Source organism: Callospermophilus lateralis, chromosome 20, assembly GCF_048772815.1.
Source record: "Callospermophilus lateralis isolate mCalLat2 chromosome 20, mCalLat2.hap1, whole genome shotgun sequence".
NCBI classification, from domain to species: Eukaryota; Metazoa; Chordata; class Mammalia; order Rodentia; family Sciuridae; genus Callospermophilus; species Callospermophilus lateralis.
In genome coordinates, this window is record NC_135324.1 from 18,204,940 (window position 1) to 18,217,860 (window position 12,921).

Sequence of the window (12,921 nt, forward strand, 5' to 3'; positions counted from 1 at the left end):
TCCCCGAGGGTTCTCCTTGTTCTGAAGGTGGACTGCGGCCTCTTTCTCATCCTCCACGCCTGTGCGCTCGACTGTTCAACTTGGTGCCTCATCATCAGCGCTTCCCCGGTTGCCCTCAGAGGGGCAGGTTTGGTGACTGCGCCATAGGAGGGGAAAGGAAGGCCATGGGGCAGTGCGTTGTGAGCTTCTGCCCAATGTCAGTTGGGCTTCCTTCACACCTCCTGGGTCATAGTTGGACACAGGGCCGGCTGCGGGACACACCTCCTGGCCTCGGGCTTCACCCTGTCTCCCTTTCCCTCTGCTCCTAGGCTGTGAAGTTTGCTCTCCGAGGTTCATTGTTATAGTATATCAGTTAAGCTGTCCAGAAGAGGGCAATTGGGCAGGGACAAGACAAGCTCATACATAATGTGCAAGAAATGAATGTGGTGGTGCATGGAGTGTAATCTCTGCAGTATCACATCAGACACCGGCAGGTAATTCACTGGGGTGGCATTGATGGATCTGCTTAGCCGTCTGCTGTAACTATAAGCCCCTGCAACATTAGGAGGGCGCTCGCTTGGCATTGGAGGGTGCCTGTGTGCGCCACGATGGCACAGCTATACGGGCAGATATTTCTGGAGTCGAGTTCTTGCAGGAAGGAGAGCCACACTCTTGCCATCTCCTGTAGATCAGGAGCCGGGCTTGTCTCCCCTGCCCCCTCAGCCACGGAGGCCTGAGAATTCAACACAATTCCTTTTTATCAGAGAGATGATGGCTTAAAACTGATGTCATTATGAGGTTTAAATCAACTTTCTGCTTGCTTGAACATGGTCACCTGGGTATGGATGTACAAGGACAAAAAAGGTTGATCAACTCTGTTTGTCTTTGAGCCAGTGATACCTGGGGTGGTAAAATTGAGTTCCATGAGCAGTAATCTGTCAACTGTCCCCACAACATACATTTTTTAAACCCGCGCCTGCATTTTCTTTTATAACGAAGGGACTGGATGTCCTGGGGAAAAGAAAAGGAAAGAAGGAAGGAAATGTAGCCAGGGCACAGGAGTGAGGTGGCAAAAATGCCGGGATGTCCGCTGATGGAGACGTCTGCATGCGCACTTCCACACGGCTGACCGCGGGCCTGCTGAGGGTGGCCACATGTGAGAGGACAAGGACGGAGAGCCACGTTTTGAAGGCCCTATTTTTCCCTCTGGAGGGGGTTGTGTTGTGAAGTGCAGGGTCAGCTCTGTTGTCCTTCAGGTTGTGGTGGGGCCTTTGCTCCGTGGGCAGGGTCCACCCACCTGGTCTCACCCTGTTCTCTCATGCTCTGCTCCTCCAAAGCACCTGCGGTTTCACATACAAAGACTCTTCCACTAGCTTTCTGACCTTTTAATTTTTAAAACATACTCTCCAGGTATAGGGGAAGCTGCGGGCTGATTACGTACCTGTTAATGGGTTTGCTCTTGGTCCTATGAATCCATCATTTGGAAGAAATGGGGGCTCTCTAGAAGTTGGATATCCACCTAGTCCGACGAGTGACTCCTCGCCTGCCTTCTTGTCTTAATTCTGTCTTGAGATCTGGGCTGTGGAAGGCCAGCACCCTTGGTAGAGGGTATCCGGAGTCCGCTGAGCAAGCTGTTGACTGTCGCTGTCGGAAGCAGCACTGCTGGAGGATCGGGCTGCCTGCCTCTCGCCGGCTCCGATGAGAAGGTTCTGAAATGTAATTATCACATCGAGATTTGACCCAGAAACAGCTCTGTGGTCACGCAGCCCGTTAGTGTTTACCCTTCTCCCCCGGAGGAGGAAGCTGGTCCCCTGGATCCTGGGTGTAACAAGTGGGGAGCCCTCGTCCCAGTGTCTTTGCCCACTTTACAGACTGCTTTGGGATTGTGCTGTTCTCAGAGGGAAGTGTCCACGCAGCCCTTAGACCAGTGTCCTTCCCGTGCAGCTGACCCCAGAAATCAACTCGCTTGAGTGGAGAAACAGGCGGTTGGTGCTTTTCCTGTGTTTGCAAAAGAGAATAGAAACAGGCATGGATTCATGTGGTTCTGGTGAGCACACTGTTAGCACACGAGCCCGCGGGCTGCTGGTTCAGTTGAGCGAACGTGGGTCTGAGGGTCAGCCGTGTTCGCAGGTAATTGTTGGTGTGCAGACTGCAGAGGCGGACTTGCCAGGTATTGGCATGTTCCACCTGTCACTTGGGAAAGTGTTTGGAAATAATAGCCCAGATGCAGCAAAACTGGACTCGGGATGGTATAGTGGCCTTTCCCTTTGTTTAATTTGCCTCTGAGGTTTAATTTTCAGGGGACAAGTAATAATTGAATATGCCTAATAACTAAATGCTCATTTGGGACAAAATCCATCAAAATATAATTGGCATTTGATTTTTATGGAGGGGGAAGGAAACGGACTTGGCTGTGGAGGATGCGCTCTAGGAACATCTGACCACTTCATGTATCCTTCGAAGTCGCCTTTATGATATATATTAATTGCAAATACTTGGGCATTTGAACATTTTCGTGAAGAACCGATAGGAGAGACCAACTGTTTTTGTTAACGTTCCTGGCGGAAAGGCGGGGAAGGTTATTGGTCTGCTGTGCAATAATTTACTCCTCTTTGATATGCAAACGATCCACGGTGAATATAAAAAAATCCTATCAGACTCATTTCACAGTTCTTAACCACTCGGATTCTCTGGAGTCCATCGCCTCATTAGACCAGCGCTCTCCAATGCTGGCATAATTAAAATCTTTAACAGTTTAGCAAAGTAAAGATGTTTGGCTGATCACGTTGAGATGATTATCTCTCCATTGTATTCTAAATGACAAAAATAAATTAAATTTAGACCTTGGCATTTTTTATTATGTGTTTCAAATGAATATAATGCACACAGCCTTCTCCTTTAATTCAATACCTTCAGTTTGGTAAGAAACATGCCTCTTTCGGCTCCTGCTACTTACCCAGAAAATGGCCGGCTTCGCCTGCTGGCTGTTATGCTGGGTGGAAACAATGACCAGCCGTCCACTAGGCTGAGTCTAAGGCGGAATCGCCTGACGAGGTTCAGGGGTGTGATTTCTTTTCGGGGTTCTTCCAGAGGAAGCGGCTGCTGCTGGTGGCTGGTAGCTCCGATAGAGGCTTGCAGTTGCACGTGTGCATGTGCTGGAATATGCATGGCCATAGAAATTGGGCATGCTGGGCCACAGGGGCTGCTGCCAGGGTAGACCAGCAGTCCAGGATCGTCAGGGTGTGTCCTGGTTGTAACTCTTCCTGGGAAAAATACCCGGCGCCACTTCACTCCTTTAGACCCATGTCCACTTTGACCCCCTTGTAAAACAGGACAACTTTATTGCCCCAAATTTATTTTACATCTTCGTTTCATTCATCGATGGTTCATTAGCATTGATTTAAGAAATGACAGAAATAATAGTGTTACTTGTGTAAAAAGTTATACAGTTTTTCAGTAGACACATCCATCAATTAAGCATGTGGTACGAGAAACCAAAATTAATGAGGAAGATAGGTGTGTTAATGAAATAATCATAGTATAATCAATTTGACTGTTAAAAGTTGAAAAGCATTTCAGGAAGACGATATGAATTCATAATTTATGTCTAAAAGTGATTAATAAAAACTATATTTAATAACAAAGCTATTTGTCATCATTTAAGACTTAAGCACAAAAATTATTCATTTTGTGGCCCGCGTTGTCATAAGAATGTAGTTGAATAGTTTCATTCTGGGCCCTTCTTTGTGTCTGGAGATAAGGTGCCGTCCTCAGGCTTTTCCTGAAATTGGGAAGCAGCAGCTGGGCGGAGGGAGGCGGGCGCTGTTATGGCAGAGTAGCTGCTGGGCCCCGTCCCTGGTCTGCTCCTGACGAGGGCCCTTCTGCCCGCAGCTCCTGGAAGGAGGTGCTCCCGTGTTTGCCTTGGTGGGGAGGGGAGGAAAAAAGAACTGCACACAACAAAAAAAACCCCTAACACTAGGCTTTGTTTACTGACTCTTTGATTTAATTACTGTTTGAAGAGGCCGGAATTAGCTGTTAATTGATTTAATTATCCAATTTGTTTGTTTCAGGCATGATTCCAACGGAGCTGCAGCAGCTCTGGAAGGAGGTGACGGGTGTGCACACTGCAGAAGAAGCCACGAGCAACAACCCCAGCAGCCTGGACCTGACCACCTGTGTGTCCTCCTCTGCCCCCGCCAAGGCCTCCCTGGTGATGAACCCGCACGCCTCCACCAATGGCCAGCTCTCGGTGCACACGCCCAAGAGGGAAAGGTAGGCAGGGTCCTGGGCCCCACAGAAGGCTGACCTCGGCCTGGGAGGGCAGGTGGCCTGAACCCCACCTGGCCCAGGACTTCCTAATTGGATCAGTGTGACTCGAACGTGCCTGTAATTATGTAACAATATATTCAATATGGTGTGGGTGTGAGCATCTAATTGTTTTCACCTTTTCAACATGGAATTAGTACGGCTGTAGATCTCACGGGCTTAGGGCCGTGCAGAAGTCTTGGAGCGTCTCGTTGGGTTAGATGTCAAGACTTCCAGGTCTTCTGTCTGCCAAATTCTCCCCCTGGTCAAGCTCAGTTTCTGGGCTCTGAGCACCTGCTGGTACCAGGCGCATCTGCTGTGGGTGATTTCGCATCGTGGTTTGAGAAACAGGACTTAGATTAGTCTGTGCTGCCCTTGAAAGGTGGGAAGCCCGTCTTGGCCTTCGTGTGTCCCCAAAGCACATGGTGCGTGTAGACCTTGAGTGAGGGCGCGAGGCTGTAGGGGTGCAGGAGGCCTTGTATCCGCACACAAGCTTCCTCAGCACGGTGGTCATAGGGTCGCCTCACTCCTGCTGCCTTCCTGCCCGGAGCTTGTGAGTTCATAGTTCTCAGCATGTGTGTCTGTGGAAGCCCAGGTTGGCTCGGAGGCCTGGAGGATGTCATGTGCACAAGGCGTTCTAGGAGAGCCAAGCTGTTGATCCCTGCGATGGTCCCTTCCACCCAGGCGTGGTCCTCGTGGTCCTCGAGCTGCCGGGGTGCGTTTCCTGAGCAGAGAGCGCCCCTAAGATTGACAGCTCTTTCCAGCTTATTCTTTCTAAACTGTTTCCTGTGTGTTTCACACACACAGCTTCCACACACAGAAGCGGAGACCTAAACAGCAGGATGTGATAGTAAATGCTGCTTCCATCAGGAAGAAGCAAGTTCTGGATTTTGTTCTTAAATAGCAATGACTCCATAAAAAAATGAATTATACATTTCAGTTAAGCAGCTGTAAACATGATTTCATATCTTTCTCATGGTGTTGGGCATCATAAGGCAACTGGTGTAATCAGGTACATATCTTTATATCAGAAAATAGTTATCTGTTTATATAGAGTCAAGGTCTGATCCACATATATATAATAGTGGTCCCATAAGATTACAAAGGAGGGGAAAATTCCCACCACCCCATGCCTCATAGCCATGAGGGGCTGCTGCAGTCCGGCTGGCTGGGCAAAATAACCTGGGGGGTGACGAACAACTTGTGTACATTGATACAGCAGGAATGGGAGCCGTTTATTGTAGGACCGGAGCGATATTTATACATTCCACACAACTTATGTTAATTAGCATAAACTAGATACAGCAGTCAACCAATAAGGAATCTCCACACTTAATGGCTCGCTTTTGTTACTTCACAAACCACTCCCTCTGGCATTTTGCCAGGTGCCATCCAGACTTGTTTACAGACTCTAACACGGGGCCAGCCCACAGGGCGCTACTCAGGTGTTGTGGGGACACCGGAGTCGACAGCAGTGTACGCCAGTCATGTACACACAACACACATGCAGTTACCCCGCGCGCAGTCCTGGCTGGTGATGAGTGGTGCCGTTACTGGTCCACACACTTGCTCTGCTGTACTCGTCAATCACCATTTTAAAGTGTGCTCCTTCTATTAAAAGACATCGTTGACAATGAATAGTACGTCATGTTAGCCAGTGGCAGGCTCAAACACCTCCTGTTGACCCCATCTCCCGTGCGTCTTTTCTCTTGGGCCTGGGAGCAATGGGTTGTGCTGTGCACGTGACCCCACGTAGCCCAGGTAGGCTGTGTGAGTACACTGGTGATGTTCACACATCCCCGAAGGGGCCAGCGACCACACTTCTCAGACTGCATCCCTTGTCAGGGACACACAGCTACACGTATGCACACGCACACACAGGTATTATGTTTGAGCCTCAACAGCAGAAATGAGAATGATAAATATGTTCCCACCAGAACTTGGGACTCGCCTGTAAGATTTCCTTGTTTACATCTCCACGCATGGCCGGAAGGTGGCCTGAATCCCTGCTTTGTCATCTCCCCTCATGTCTTTATCATCATCATCATCATCATTTTTTCTAAATAGAAAGTCTTAGGTAGCTTGAAAGGAGAGGCTTGGAGCTGCTGCCCTTTGGTGGACTTGCTTTTCCCATCCTAGGGTTGCTGTGGTCCATTTGCTGCTGGACAATTGAATTGCATCTCCATCCACAGGCCTGGGAGGCCCAGCACTCAGAAATGTGGACGGGTGCACTTGAAGTCTCTCTGCAGTCTCCTCACGGGAGGGCGAGGGGTGTCCCGTGGCGGTTCTCTCCTTGTGGAGGTGCAGCCAGGTGATAGGTGAGCCAGGAGCACAGCCCTTTGGGTGTCTTAAGGCACGTTGGAAGCTCAGTGGCTCCGAGGGACCCTGATTCCAGGATGCTCTGCTGGTTGGGTTCTTCTCTCAGGATGTGCATGGACACTGTGCCTCGTCTCCGTGTCTCCATTTCGCTACATGCCCGAGTTAGACCATGGTTCGGAAGAGAGCTCAGGTTCCAGGGAGCCTCCACCTGGGTGTAAAAACAGGCTGGCATTCCAGCTGTGTGCTCAGGGAGGACACAGCTACAAAGTGACACTCCATCACTTAATCTCCTGAATCTCTCGGCTTAGAGGAAATGTGGGCAGACTCAAAGAAAGTCCTCTCCAGTGCAGTTTCTTGTGTTTTATTGTTTCTGCTGCTGGGGCTGGAGCCCAGGGCCTGGTGCGCACTCTCCCACTGAGCTGTGCCACTGCCCCACCCCAGTCAGCACATTTTCACTGGCTGTAGCCAGGAAGGCCAGGAACACCTTCAGTTAAAGATAATTCAACGCTTTTAAGCTTATGGAATTGATCATTTAAAAAATCAATTATTCGTCCGCCAGCTTTGTATGTATACAGGTACTTAAAATGAATATTACCTATAATGATTAATTTGAAAGTCCCATATGTGATGTGTGGTTTAAATAGTGGGAAATGGTGAAGGAAAGGGAGAAAGCTTGCTGCTGTCCCTGAGGGCGTGTCCTCCCTGGTGCGGGGAGCTGGCCCTTCCTTGCTAGTTCTCCTGTGAACACGGGTCCTCGAGAGCCCTGCCTCCACTTCCTGCGGCAGAGCTTTCTCCTTGCCCCTTTCTCGTGGAACATCACGCCCAGCCAGGGCCGCTGGCACCCCTCCACCCGACAGACTCCCGCCTGGGGTGGCTCTGTGGAGAAACTCGTTGGGAAAGGCAGTCCTGCGAGAGTTTTGGTGCGTGGTTAGAGTCGTGGTGTGTCTGATGTGCGTGGCACCCAGGTGGCAAGTCTCCCTGCCATTTGGAAAACTCCTGCCCCCCCAGTCCCCCACCCTGGCCTGGTGAGTCTCCCGTGAGCAGCCTGTGCCGCAGCAGCTCTGGGGTCTGGTGAGCAGCAATCTGTTCAGGAGATAAATAATGTGGTTGGCACGCCACTCCTACTCTCCTCTTTAATTTGTCTTACACAAGGAAAATTATAATTAAATCATTCAGGGTAAACCCTTGAGTGCAGAGAAGGGGAAAAGCACACTTTGGGAAAGATTGCCAATAGAAACCCACTTCCCTGTTGCGCGGGGCAGAGACGTTTATCAATATTCAGCAGTGTTACGGCAGGAGCAGCCCATGTGGTTTGGGAGGCGGAGGCCAGCGCTGAAATCAGGGCTTGTTAAGATCCTGTCCCCGCGCAGCCGCGGACACTCAGCATCGTTAGAATTCAGTACTGGTGCCGCGCTTCCTACTTTGATTTTTCTCCCGACAATTTAATAATGTTTATTGTGCTGATTACGTATAAATTCACTGGTGCAATAAACATACCTCTGTCGTCAGGGTCTTGGAGAAGCACCGTGGGAATGCATTCGGCGGGCAGAAGCTGAAGGGAATGTGGAGGGGAGCAGGCACACCAGGCTCCTGCTCTCCTATCTTCCAAGGGATTGGGGAGTTGTGACCCCTTCTGTAACACAGATGAGACTCAGGCTGGGCAGGTTGTGGCCTTGAAGCCATGTCCCTTCAAGTTGTCTGACTGTCTCATTTTAGAAAATTCCAAGTTGGGGTGTGGGTAAATAGAATCAACAGAATGCAATGAAACATTTATTAAAATGCTAAATTTAGTAAGCCCTTTGAGCTTTTTGGATCAAAGCAGCTATGTAAATACAAATAGCAATTACTACTTAAGTAATTGCCTGAATTAAAATTCTAAATATCACATTATGTTATGGTGCACTAGGGAAGGGAGAGAGGGTGCCCGGTCAATCCCCTCCCTGAGCCATGCGCAAAGGAGCCACAGCCCACATTATGCACGCTGCTGCACCCAATTTGCAGATGAGGAAATCACGTTACAGGTCACAGAGCCAGCTGGTGGCGCGCCCAAGATCCAGGTTCAGGTCTGACTTTGCATTTACAGAACAGGACTTCAAGTTTCCATTCAGTTTGGAGGGGAGTGCTGAGTTATGATGTGTTGAAATCTGTATCTCTAAAAGAAATTTCAAATTGAATCTGAAATTCCATGATTTTAAATTTTAAATAATGTTCAATTTTATTCAACTTAAAATTTAATAAAACCTTTATTGACTTAACCTACTATGTGCAAACCATAGCGCTTACGTGAGAGTAGTAGCATTTCCTCTTGTATGGAACACAGAAACCTTTACTGGGCCTCTCTTGGAGGCTGGGGAACCCAAAAACAGAACCCAGTGCGCAGCGTGAATGCCCTGCAGGATCTGCACACAGGCCAACGGGAGGCCAGTCCTGCCCCTGGAGCATCCTCGCCCTGTCCTGCCTGGTTACCCTGCAGCTTCTGCTGGATGCCTCCTGCATCTGTGGGGCTTCCGCTGTCTTCCGTGGTCCACAGAAGCAGTGTTCCTTTGCCCAGAGCCTTCCCCGCTCTTTGCCTTCAGTTTGGCCATCAGAAGAGGTTTTGTAACTCGAGCATCGCTGCTGCCTGGCTCTTCTAAATACTTGTTACAAGGCTTCCTTAAGCATTTGGTCAGACATTTCCTTGAACTCTGCAGAGCCTGAGCTTGGGTGGACCCTGCTTCCTCCAAGGCCATCATACTCTCTCTCCTCAGAACCCAGCAACCCCAGTGGGGTCCTGTCTTCCATGAGGTGTCACCTGCCTCTGATCCCTCGGGGTGACCCTGGACAGCCATCCTCACTTGCTGACGGATCCCAAGCATGCCAGTTGTCTGCTTTTCTCTTCCCTCTCCCTCCTTCCCTCCCTCCTTCCCTTTCTGGTAGGGGTATTGCTTGCGTTTTCTGCGGCCCACAGCTGGCAGCAGCCTTGAGACAGCCCCTGCAGGCTTTGCTCGGCTCCTGTGCTCTGGGACAGTTTCATTGGTTGCAGTCTCTGCTTTTGATCTGTGACCTCTTGACTGGTGGCCACGTATTTGACTATATAACAATGACATTCATGTTTATGGGCCTTGATAATTTCAAAAGACAAGGAACTTTGAAATGTGGACATGCTTGATGTTTTGACTTGGTTTTTTGTTTGTTTGTTTGTTTGTTTGTTTGTTTCCTTAAACTAAATTCTGTGTTGACGGATAAATGTCAGCCTTCTTGGTTTAACTGCTGAAATTCTAAAAGTTAGTTTCCCGGACTATTAGATACGCAAGTCTTTAGCTTTTGCGTGTTCTCATGTTGATTCAGAGTCTGTAGAGCCAGAAATGTCAGCAATAAGTTATTGTTCCCATGACTCTCAAGAATTCTTCCTCATTTCAATTTTGTTTTTAAAAAATCAGTAATTTGTTTTTCTTTTTGTTTGTTTATTTGAAAGACTGAGCAAAGCAGGTCTCCTAATTCCTTCTTTCCACAAGGGCATTTTGAAGAATGTGCAAAGGGTTGCAAATTTTGACTCCGACCTGCCAGTACTCTGGAAGCTTTGCAGTGGTTCGCAACAGAGGTGGGCAGACACGGCCCACCACTAATGCAGCCTACTGTGAGCTTTTGTGCATAAAGTCTTACTGGGGACGGTTGTGCTCATCCCTTATCTGTTGCCTCTGGCTGCTTTTGCACTACCACAGCAAGCTTGAGTAATTGGCCCCTCAAATATTTACTGTGTAGCCATCTTTAGAAAAAGTTTGCAGCCCTGGACCTTCACCATCAGACCTGCTCCTCCTGTTTAGAGTCATCCTCCGGGAGTTCAGGAAGCAGGCAGCCTTCTGAGCCCTTCCCATGCTGACTTGGGTTCCCTGGCTCTGAGATGGCATGTGGGAATTTGCATCTTCCATGCATACCTAGGTTCTTGGTGTGCACAGGCTGCAGGCCTGCAGCTGGGCCACGGTGTGGATGCCTATCAGAGAATCCAGGCCTCAGACTAACCGCAGACCTGCTGAACCCAGATCTGCACTGTAGCAAGGTCCCCAGGGGTTTGACATGCATGTTCAATTTCGAGAAGGAGTGCAGGCAAGATGTTCGGTTTACCTGGGTCTTGACTGTTGACGAGAACCGAATTCCCCGCTCCCCAGGTTTGATTGACATCCCAGTGCACAAAGACAGCAGTCGCCATTCTTGTGCAGGCTGTCGGAGAAGTCATGTTGCTGGAAGGACCCACCCCTGGCTCTGTTCCCAGAGGCCTCGGTTTGCACTTTGTCTGTGGGGTCTCAGGCATTAGTTCTTGAAGGTCCGGTTTTTCTCTTCTCTGGGAAATCTAACCCTGACATATGACGGTGATGAGAAGCAGCTAATGATCATGTCACCATGACTCTGTGTGATATGCAGTGCAGAGAGGACTTGACCTGTTCCTGTTTCACGGTAGGGTTACGGTCCCCTTTGCACAGATGGTGCTACTGGGGCCAGAAGGGTCTTAGAACTTTCGGGAGTCTCACTGATGGTAGTGGCCCTGCAGGGACCAGACCTGAATTCTTTCTGACCCTCAAGTACTTGATTCCCAGCTGGGCCGCTCATCAGAACCACTTTGGCTCAGCCTAGACCTTTGATCAGGGTCCCCAGTGAGTAAAGCCAGGGGCTCAAGACCAAGCCCAGACCTCCCGTGGTCACAGCCTGGGGCTGCACCTGGCTGTTCAGCCACTTCTCTTCCTCCTTGCCCTCATCTTTCCTCAAGGGGGGAGGCTGGGAGGCTGGAAGTGGAAGGAGCAGGTTGGGTTGTGGCGAGCAGGCTGCCCATGTCCTGCCAGGTGTGTGGAGCAGCCTAAAGCCCAGGGGGTTGGTCTGCTTCAGTGCAGGCTCCTGGCAGCATCCTGGCACTGTCTGTATACAGTGGAAGAAGGAGCCTGTTGAGGGCAAGGCTTCCTTTCTTAAGTCAGAAGCACCCTCTGGGGGCTCCTCGGCATCTTGTACCCCAAGTGCACTGTGCTGGTTGGCACCCAGCCGGGCTCCAAAAGGCTGCCATTCACTTATCTCAGCCTTTGCAGCCAGGTGCTCGTGGGCCTGAGCAGGAGGAGGGGCTTCTCCCAGGCCAGTGGGACACAGGTGCGAGAAGGGGCCAGGGTTTATGGGTTTCCTTGCCTGTTCACTTTGTGGGGTGATTTAAAGAAAACAAAAAATAAACAGCTCAGCCACTGTCCCCTGGTAGCTGTGTCTTACCTCAGTGAAGTGCCTTATCACACACAGCGTCATCAGACTCCATAAATCTTTTTGTATATATTGTGCCTAAGTGATGAATGCTTCCTAATAAAATGACATCATTGATATGAAGAGGCATGTTCACGTTAGAAGTTGCTCCTGAATTTGGTTGACTTTCAGTTTTTTCCTTGGGACGTTGTGTGATGTGAATCTCCACCATAGGCCGTTCCATGCCTAATGGGCCAAGTTTTCCACCCCAAATAATGTTGGAACCCCCAGTTTCCTGGACATTCTGCCCTGACGCACGGCTCTGGCGGGCACAGGCTTTCTGCTGAGGCCTCTTGCTAGCTCACGGTTTCTCCATGTTCACTCGGGTGGAAGGGCCTGTGCTCACACACCCAGGGGGTGAAGGGAAGCCATGGCCAGAGGAGAGGGCCACCCAGCCTTGGAGGATTCCTACGGCGTTACTCCTTGTACTGGGTTTTACGCTTTCACCTGCAGAAGGTGCTTCTTGGGAAGCGCAGCTGCATTTCCCACTTGCCTTTCATGAGTGGAAGTTTTTCTCGGGTGGGTATCGCAGAAGGTCAACCTAAGCGCCTCCATCCCAAAGGCCAGGCAGCCTGGAAGAGTCCTGGTGTCCTTGTGATCCCTCGTGACTGCCAGGTTCCCAAGCCAGTCATGGTTGCAGAGGAGGACAGAGCTGGAGACTTGGCAGGAGGGCTTCCCTGCCGAGCTGTGGTGGTCCTCCTCTCGCTGCCTGGCCCAGTAGCCAGCCGCGAAGATCTTTTGGAGAGAGCCCCCGCCCCACCGGCTGGCTCGCTGGGGCAATGCAAATGAGTGTGTTACATATGTACAGCATTCCCAAAGTTCTTTATTCCACCCCCTTTTGTAATCAGGCCAGGCCTAAGTATATTATAAAGTATATTCTCCTCATTAGAACAATAGTGGGAGCTCACAAAGGGAGATTGTTAATATGTGCTCCGGCTTGTCACTTCTGCCTGTGTGAATAAAGAAGATAACCATTCCTTTGGGAAGCTATTTCTGGAACTGAGCAACAGATACGCTAGCCAGAGAATTCTCCTAACTGTAATTTTCCTTTTTGTGTGTACTCAGAAA

At 49.8% G+C, this 12,921-nt stretch overlaps 1 protein-coding gene across 8 annotated transcripts in view; it reads left to right on the top strand.

Moving 5' to 3' along the window:
* The window catches only part of Foxp1 (forkhead box P1), a 523,563-nt gene that overhangs the window by 450,333 nt on the left and 60,309 nt on the right, over positions 1-12,921 (top strand). For all 8 annotated transcript variants that reach the window (XM_076841227.1, XM_076841222.1, XM_076841223.2 and 5 more), the window contains one exon: positions 4,050-4,251. In XM_076841227.1, the coding sequence (XP_076697342.1) occupies positions 4,050-4,251 (202 nt within the window). The remainder of the gene's footprint in view (positions 1-4,049; positions 4,252-12,921) is intronic.